Raw genomic sequence first — 9,193 nt, 5'->3', positions numbered from 1 at the left:
CGTCGTCGTTGAGAGCACCGTCGCTGGTGCATCCAGGGGAGGTTGGAGGGTTGCTTGGTTAGACCCAAAGTTAGCGTTTGCCAACAGTGTGGAGGAGAAAAGTGAGGAGGAAAAGCCCCCGCTGAGGCAAGGGGATAGAATCATAGAGCCCTTTAGGTTGGAAGAGACCTTTAAGATCATCAAGTCCAACCATCAAGCCAACACCACCAAGTCCTCTGCTAAAACAGATCAGGATCTGTCAGGGTTGGAAGGGACCACAAGGATCCCCCAGTTCCAACCCCTCTGCCATGAGCAGGGACACCTCCCACTAGATCAGGCTGCCCAGAGCCTCCTCCAGCCTGGCCTTAAAGACCCCCAGGGATGGGGCCTCACACACCTCATGGTGGCTACAGGTCTTTGTCTTGTAGCATCTCTAGTCCTGTTAAAAATCACTTTGAGTGGTCGTAGTGGAGCTGAGATAGGAAAAGCTCATCCCAGCCCCTCCAGGACCACGCTGAGCCTCTCTTCAGGGCAGCCCCCACGAAAGGCTCCTCCCCATTGCTGGTGCTTGGTCAGCTTGGCGTGTTGCCTCCCCCAAAAAAGGCCACAAGCTCTGGTGGGGCTCATCTCTTGCCCACAGACAACCTTTGGTGGCAATGCCCAGTGGTTGCTCTACAGGCTTGCTGTCACCACGTGGTGTTTCTGCTGACCCTTGGGAAGCAGTGGCAGGTTTTATCTTCTCAAGGTCCCCGTTGGCCGTGCCGTGGGGGCTGGTGGTTGTTCTGCAGGTGAAAATCACTTCCCATGGCACGTGATCCATGAAAAGAGAGCAGTTGAGCAGGTAGCTGCTTTTAAGAGGAGGATTTGAACCCGTGCTTCTTCCACCTCATCTACTGACCTCACCTGGTGACCTGTCTGTAGATGCCACCATCTACAGACCATCCAGATGCTACCATCTGGAGGTCCACCAGTGGGAGAAACGCTTCCCAGGGGCTCTCACAGCCAGGGTGAAGCTGCAGCTGATGCCATTCCGAGCAGCTCCATGTTTCATTTCTCCCCAACCCTCAGAAACAGCAGAAGGACAAACTAAGGATGAGAGCAAAGCCCAGAGCAGAGGCTATTTTGGGCAGCGTGCTGAATTAGCATCTCTTAGTCATCTCTGCCATCAGGAGGAACGTGTCATTTGGCCTGAGCAGCCGTCCTGGAAAAGAGCTTTGAGTCCAGCTGCTTGGTGAACTTATCTTCTCCAAAGGGAGAGTAAGATGGAGGTAGCAAAGGGTTGGTGTCTTGGACAGAAGTCACATCATGGGAAGAAGCTACTGCTTCTGAAATCAGAGCTTGGATGGGATCAACCCTCTTGTCCATGTGCAGCCCCTGCAGCGAGCTGGATTCCCACCAGCAGGTGCCCTCAGGGGTGGGTTGCATCTGTCCAAGACACCTTCCTGCCTTTAATTTGCTTTTTTTCCTAATTAAAAAACCAACAAACCCAATGAAACCTCCAGGAAAGATTGAGCTTCTTAGAGCCACCTCTGCCCCACGGGGCTGGGCTGCCAGCAGGCACTGGGACTGGCATTTCTCTGGGCAGGGCTTTGCCTCTTTTCTCCTCCACGATTTTGGGGCTGTTCCTCACACAAAATGCTTTGGCTTTTTATTTGCAAACGACGTGGCAAATTTGGAGGAAGCTCAGAGGTGTGGGGGGTTTTTTCCCCCTTTTTTTTCCTGGCTATCTTTACTCTCCCTTTGTAAAATATTATCCATCTCTGTTGTCATTTCTTTCAGAATCATCTGAATAATGTCTCTAACCAGGGAGAGAGGTTTTGCTAGGCGGTTAAGTCCTAAATATGGGGCTCTCTGGGATTGCTGCAAACGATGGGGGGAAAAAAAACCCCACTAAACAGTTTGCCTGGCAAAAAATAAAAGACTCAGTGCTCTGAGTGGCTTTTTAGGGTCACATTGAGGTGTGAAGGGCAGTGGGGATGTTACTGTGGATCCCCTACCCAGATAATCCTGCTCTGAGGTGTCTTTTTTGGGCTGCAAAGCCCCGTCACCACCTTATATTCCTGCTCCATGCAGTTCTGGCATCTTTAAAGAGCTGTTTTCTTCCTTTTGGGGAAGCCAAATTAAGTTTAAGCCTTTAAATGTAGATTTGCTCCAGGTTTGATTGGAGGGGTACGTGTCCCTCCTGCCCCCCAAGACTTGTTGCCCCCGGGGGATTTAATGTGGGGCTAACCAAGGGGGTGCATGGGGCAACTGCTTGCTGCATGGAAAGGGGTTTTTCTCCTCCCCTCCAGCCTCAAAATTAAGCTGGTGAATTAAAACTCCAACCTCCTGCACCCCACTTTTCCCAGCAGCACAGCAAGGGGAGGGGCGTGCTGGTGGCTCAGCCCCCCCCAGTTATCTGGGGGGAACAGGGGGGTCCTGGGCAGAGCTGGGCAAGGGGGGTGGGCTCCTTTTTAGCCCCTCCATTCCCAGCCTTCACCCCCCGTTAGGCAGAAAGGGGCAAATCCTGGGGGCCAAGAGTACCCTGCGTGAGGCTTTGGAGCCATCTCCTGCCAACCCTTAATAATCTGGTTTTTCTTTCTCCTTTTTCAGGCCTATACAATTCAGGGACAATACGCAATTCCACACCCGGATGTGAGTTTTACCCTCGTTTTTTTAATTCTTCTCCCCTTTTACATCACCTGCATGCTACTGTTAATTCACATAATATTAATATTAAGCAATAATATTAATAGCCCGTTCGCCACGTCGACCGGCCGTGTGTCGTAGCTGTAATACCTTCATTAGCCTTTTAACCTCTCAGCACTAAACTTGATTCATTCTGAGGACTTGGCCTGATGCTAAATTATCTGGATTGCTCAGTGCTATCCCTTGGTTCTGAGACAAACCACGCTCGATGCATTTTGTGCCTCCAAATGACCCAAAACGTGCAAAGATAAGGAGGAAAAAAAAACATCCTTCCCTCTCTATTTCACCCTCGTCCTTAAAATGTTGGGGGGAGGGAGGGGGATTTGCAGGGAAAATTTGCTCTCTGTGTGTCTGACTGCTAAAAGGAATAGAAGATGAGTCTGTTTTGAAGGGTTTCTCTGAAAAGCAGAGTTTCTCTGGTAGCTGCTCAGCTTCTGGGGTCGTGACGGCTGCCACGCGCCAGGGAGCTCTTGGGGAAGGGTCTTGGTGTTTCCCAAAAAGCATTTCAGAGGGGAGAAAAATCCCTGGTGAGTCCCACTGCAGAGACCCCTCGGCGCTGGGAGTCGCTCTGGGCACGCGGCTTAATTCTAGGTGGGGTGGTTTGGGTGGAAAGTCTTCTCCAGGCTTAATTCTAGGTGGGGTGGTTTGGGTGGAAAGTCTTCTCCAGGCTTAATTCTAGGTGGGGTGGCTTGGGCTTGGGTGTGAAGTCGTCTCCAGGCTTAATTCTAGGTGGGGTGGTTTGGGTGGAAAGTCTTCTCCAGGCTTAATTCTAGGTGGGGTGGTTTGGGTGGAAAGTCTTCTCCAGGCTTAATTTTGGGTGCTGAGAAATATTCTTAATGGTGTGGAGTTCACTTTGACCCCCCCTAAGTGGAATAGAAGTCAATACATCCATGTATTTAGGGTAGATCAATGCATTCTTTGTCCCAGTTTCCCTTTGCAAGTGGCGGTGAGCCCTGAGAGTGTTTTCCTTGTTATTTAACACGAATGAAACACATTTAATAGGTTTTCTGGCTGTGCTCTGCCCTGTTCCCAGCAGAGCCACGAGCTCTGTCCTTGCTCTTGTAGCTCTCTCACAAAGATGGGTCATTTGAAACCCTGCTCGGTGCAGAATCCAGTCTTGGAGGGGGATTTCAGAGCATTGCCCTTGCTCTCAGAGGTGTTTATCTGGAGTGGATGCCTTTTGCAGACCCGTGGCTGAGAAGCAGGAAGGATTTCCAATGCTTAAGTTAAAAGGCAAGCCCCTGCCCTGGTTTTCTCCTCAGGGAAAAACCCTCAGGGCAGTGGGAGTTTTGGCTCGTGAAGAGCTTCAGCATTGCCCAGGTCCCTGTAAGCTGTTTGGGGTGTGATGTGTTCATGAGCTGAGTTCCTGAGGTCTACGGTGGAGATGAAAGGACATTTGTGGCAGTCAGGACTGTGACTGAAATAAATACCAAGGGCATGAAAGCTCCCAAACCAGGGCATCACTCCTGGCTCTGTGTGAGATGTAACCCAGGCTCTGCTCTGGCTACCTGGTGATGCTCAGCACGGCTGCAGGTTGGTCCTGGACCTCCTGTCCTGCCCTGTGTCTTCCAGCATTGTCAGAGGGGGAGCTCCCCTCTGATTCGGGTGGAAAACTAAAGTCTGAAGACCTGCTCTCAGGTTTTTGCTCTCAGCTTTTTCCAGGGAGCAGGTTTTGTGCACTGCCCCCCTCTCCTCTCGTGAGCTTGTTTTATTGCTGTTATCTTGGGCGTTTGCTGAATACCACTATCCAAATCATGTCTTAAAAAAATATGTTTGATCAGTATTGGAAAGGATTTTGGTGTTTTGGCCATCAGGCAAGACTGATGCTCCTCAGCAGTGCCAGCAAAGGCACGGGACCTTTCATCCAGAGTCCTAACTGGTGCTAACGAGTTCTGCAAACAGAGCGTGCCTGGGTTAAATCTGATAGAAAATGGTGTAGTTCTTAAATTAAAAGTGGCAGATCCTGGCATCCCTGGTACCTGCAGGAGAGGTGGTGTGGCTGGACTGATCCAGAGTTGACTGTGCTTCTGCAGGGAGCCTTCGTGGCACGTGTTGGGCTCGTTTGCTGTCGTGCAGGGAGACACGTGGACCTCTCTCTGAAGCCAGCAGAAGCCAAGGAGGGGGGGTCCTGGGGCCTCTGCCAGGCTGGGCTCCCTCGGGTACCCCTCTGGGCACTTGCAGGCGTTTCCTCTCCCTTCTGCCCCCCTCCAGTCTCTCCCCCTGCTGTGCTCAGCCCCCCCAGGTCTGTTCTCTCTCCGGCGCTTGCCCCTCGCCACTGCTGGCCAGACCTCCCCACGCTCCCTCCCCAGCCACACTGCAGGAGCAAGGAGGGGTTTTTTTTGAGTATCATTTCCCCCAAAACCACAGAAATCACAACTTCTGCCTCCCCCTCCTCCCTTGGGAGGAGGTGGGTGCAACAAGTGGGTTTTTTAGGGCCTGGTGTGATCCTGGCAACCCTCTGAGCACCTACGAAACGGCTGAGCTGACTGATAAAGACCCTTCAGCTCAACTGCTAGACTTCAGCCCAGTTTGGTTCATTTTCTTTCGTTTCATCCTTTGTGGTTTTGTTTTGTTATTATTTCTTTTGTTAATTTGGGGCAGCGAAACAGAGCACAAAATGTATTCCAAACAAACTCCTCTCTGTGCCACCGCTCCCTGAGCGGGCACGAAAACCCAGCGGGCACAACAAGGGATAGAAGGATCTGAAATACCTACTGGTCACGGCCAAAGCCCATATTTCCCATATTTCCCCACGCTGCTGGGAGGGGTTTTGCACCTCCTAAGATGCCAAGAGCTGCAGTCTTGTCCATCTCCCAAAGGCTTTTCCCACCAAGAGTCACGGCACGGGAGCGTTTGCTGCGGGGGGCAAGCGGTCACGATGCGGCTCCGGCAGCACGAAGAGGCTCTTCTGGCTGCTGGCAACTGGTGGCCACCAGCCTGGCGGTGCCTTTGAGGTGGCCTCTCTGCTCTAAAGCCAGCCTGAAGCCGGCGGCAGCCTCTGGTCACAAGTTGCAAAGCCCAGGAGGGGGCTGGAAGCGCCGACGGCTCGTGGCGAAGGAGATGGAACCATTTGGCCCAGGGGTGGAAAGTGAGAATGGGCTTCTTGCTGGTATCGTACTTCAGACCCTGACCAAGCACTTCTGCAAAAGATTTGGGCTTTATTGCATTTGACCCAGGCCAAGTCCTTCTGCTAATGGTTTTGCCATGTCTCACCATGGCTACCTGGTTTAGGTTTGGTTTTTTTTTTTTCCCCCCCCCGTTTTTTCTTTTCTTTTTTTTTTTTTCTTTTCTTTTTCCCTTCCGTTATAATTTTGTTCTTGATTTTCGGTGTGACTTGTTGTACTCTATAACAATAACCTTCTTAGCTCTAATGTCCCTCCTACCCCTCAGCAGTTGACCAAGCTCCACCAGTTGGCTATGCAGCAAACCCCCTTTACTCCCCTTGGACAGACCACCCCCGCTTTCCCTGGTACGTACCCACACGCCCTTTCTAGATCTCCTTCTCTTCTTACCTGTAGAGTTTCTCTCTCTTTCTAAACTCATGCTATTTAATGGAAGCGAGCAGGGGCGAGGAGAACTGAAGTTGCAATGTCCACGGGAAAAGGTTGGCAGGGAGACAGGAGGAGTTTTGGGGGGTTACGGCCCCCCTGGGCGAGCGTTCAGCCGTGACTCGTGCACGCCTCTCCTTGCCTCGCCCCCAGCTCTGCTGGCTTGCCCAGCAGAAGCACGGGGGGCCAGCCTCCCCCCCCTCTCCCCCCTCTGAGGAGGCAGCATCCCCTGCCACGTGCTGATCCAGACCTCCGTGGGACATCCCCGCGTTTCCCAGGGGGAACGGCTGAGCGCCGGCCGGCCGGGGATGCTGCCCCGGGGAAGGGGGGGGGTGTCGACGGGGAGAGGTGCTGAGCTGGGCAGGATGGCACCTCCCCCAGCCCCCCACACCGGGATGGAGCCACGGCCTCGGGGAGTCACCTGGATTGGGAGGACAGGCAGCCGTGGCGTGGCTGAGCAGCCTGGTCCCCCAGGCTGGCGTGGCAAGGTGATGCGTTCCACGGCGACCCGGGAAGCAGATAGAGCGCAGGGGATGGAGATACTTAAAGCACCTTTGCTTACTTGGTGGCCAAAGGTTGGAAATGCCTTTTACTGACGTGTGTTCATCATATTTTGAGCTTCCTAGATGAAGTGACATTGCTTATCTCCTCGAAGGCAAAAGCATTAAACCTGTTTCTTCTTTGCTCTTCAGGAGAAAAGCTGCCCTTACATTCCTCCGAAGAAGCTCAAAATCTGATGGGCCAATCATCAGGTAAAACACAAAGCTGCAGGGAAATGAGCAGCCTTCTGTTGAAATGCATTTCTTCAAAAGGACTGTGCCGTTGTTGTGCTCCTAGAGAACCCATGGGCTTTGTGGAGGAGACAGCAGGTTACTCGTGGTGGGCAGGGAGGGACCGTGTTTGCCCAGCATCTCCAAAGAAAAGAGCCTGGAGTTCATTGTCTTGTAGGTTTTTGATGTTTGCGTGGGACAGGAAGACATCAGAGCCATTGCCCTTATTCTTTCATTTCATTTTGCTCAGAAGCAGTAGGAAAATGCCTGTGGGGAAGAAAAAAAAATGCCATGAAGTTTTAGCCATCTCTGAGCCGTTCGTTTGCCCTGGGATGGGAGCTGGAGGAGCCCGAGCGTGGCTGTAATCTTGGGGGAGTTTTGATATCAAACATCACACACGTTCATCCCCCTGTGCTGGACGTGCTCATCTTTTCTAACCTCCTGTTGCTTCGAGGAGTTCTCCCGAGGCCTGGAGGCTCATGGGCAAGGTGAGCCAGACCTCCTCCCCATAAACCTGGGGCACACACGTGCTCTGTGCCCAGCCAGGCTGCAGCACGTGTGACTCCAGAGAGTCTGGGGTCATCACCTCACTACAAAAACAAACACAGCCTGAGTGAATAGACCCCACAAGATGGGGACAACTGTGGATTTTGTGATGCCAGCCTCTGCAGCCCTGCTTTCTGCACGCCCTGCTTGCCCTCTGCAGTCACCCAAGGCACTAATCCTGCCCTGTCCACACTGCAGCACGTGCATATCGGAGAGGGAGGATCTGGTTTGCCAAAATAACCAACCTCCAGGTAGAGGTGAAGGCCATGGCTGTTCCTTGATGGCTGTTGTCATGCAGGGATGGTGCTGTACCAAGGCACCACGTGCTCCGAGGGCTTCCAGCAGCACCCGTGGCATCTGAGTGTGGGGCAGGGGACCCCAATCTCTGAGTCTGAGCAGCCTAGATTGCAGTTCCAAAGACCTCAGCGCTGCTCTGAGGCCATCCCCATAGCTCTGCTGTCTTCAGAAGACATTTTCTGCCATTGGGCTGCTGCTGGGCTGAGCCTTGTAACACACGGCCAAGAAACTGGGACACCTGCCCCCTGAGGGCCACGTCTTGGTGTTAGGGGGAGTCCATCTGTCCCTCCACGGTGAGGAAGCTCGGTGTGAAAGATGGGCCAGGGCTGCTGAGATGTCTCTCCCCTCACCGTGTGCTAGGGAGTCAGAGCTGCCCACGAGCACTGCCCGCTGTGAGAAACCTGGGCAGGAGCTGTGGAGCTCAGGATTTGGCCTTCATACACCAAGGAGGGTGCAGGGCTGCAGAGGGTGGGGGGTTTTCATCCCCATCCTTTGCATTTCTCCTCCTCTGGGAGCTCCCAACTCCAAGACGTGGTCGAGAGGTGGGTGCCTGCGTGGTGCACCCAGGTTTGGTGTCTCTGTGAGGGAGCTGCAGCTGGGGAGCTGCTTTTGGGGCAGCACAGGACTCGTGCATGGGCCCAGCAGATATCCAACGTTCTCCTTTCCAGAGGTGATGCTGAAATGGGGGTTGCAACCTGAAGCTTCGTCTCAGTCCTTTAAACATTTCACTCGACCAGTGCTGCTACCCAGAGAGTTGAGACCTGCTGAGTTTTAGAACCTGTGAGGCTGTTGCTGGTGAAACTGGATGGGAACATCTTCTCCCATGGGTGGAAGGTGCAGACCAGCCAAATTTGGCCCCTGGCTTGCAGCAGTTGCTCAGCACAGTTCAGGCAGTGGCAGGTTGCTGTGTGGCACGAGGAATTCCATGCTGCTGCTGTCTTCTAGCAGCCCAGCAGTTCCAGTCTCCTCGTGATTCCTTGGCTCTGCACCTCCTTGCTCTCCTCCTTCCTTGGAGAGAGACCTTGCAGCCTCTTGTCCTCTGGCACAGGCTGCTCTTAAAAGCCTTCAGCAGTAGTTTATACCTTACAGATAAGGGGGTTGGGGCAGTTGGTGCAAATTCCAGCAGTCACCAGACAGCTGCTCTCTTGCAGATTTATAGAATCAGTCTGGTGGGAAAAGACCTTCAAGGTCATCAGGTCCAACCCTGACCCCAGCCCTGCCAGGTCCCCACTGCCCCGTGTCCCTCACCCCACATCTCCACGGCTTGGAGACCCCTCCAGGGGTGGGGACTCCACCACTGCCCTGGGCAACCCTCCAGGGCAAGAAATTGTCCCTCAGCTCCAACCTCAACCTCACCTTGCGCAA

At 53.3% G+C, this 9,193-nt stretch overlaps 1 protein-coding gene across 1 annotated transcript in view; it reads left to right on the top strand.

The window, feature by feature from the left end:
• Positions 1–9,193, top strand: part of PCBP3 (poly(rC) binding protein 3) — a gene marked incomplete at its 5' end in the record, with an annotated part of 17,477 nt that overhangs the window by 3,939 nt on the left and 4,345 nt on the right. The window contains 3 exons of the mRNA XM_008935498.1: positions 2,572–2,613; positions 6,061–6,136; positions 6,908–6,967. Coding sequence (XP_008933746.1) covers positions 2,572–2,613; positions 6,061–6,136; positions 6,908–6,967 — 178 coding nt within the window. The remainder of the gene's footprint in view (positions 1–2,571; positions 2,614–6,060; positions 6,137–6,907; positions 6,968–9,193) is intronic.

The sequence above is a fragment of the Merops nubicus genome, unplaced genomic scaffold, assembly GCF_000691845.1.
Source record: "Merops nubicus isolate BGI_N331 unplaced genomic scaffold, ASM69184v1 scaffold37652, whole genome shotgun sequence".
Lineage (NCBI taxonomy): Eukaryota > Metazoa > Chordata > Aves > Coraciiformes > Meropidae > Merops > Merops nubicus.
The sequence above is the reverse complement of the archived record's forward strand: the minus strand, read 5'-3'. Positions and strand labels throughout refer to the sequence as shown.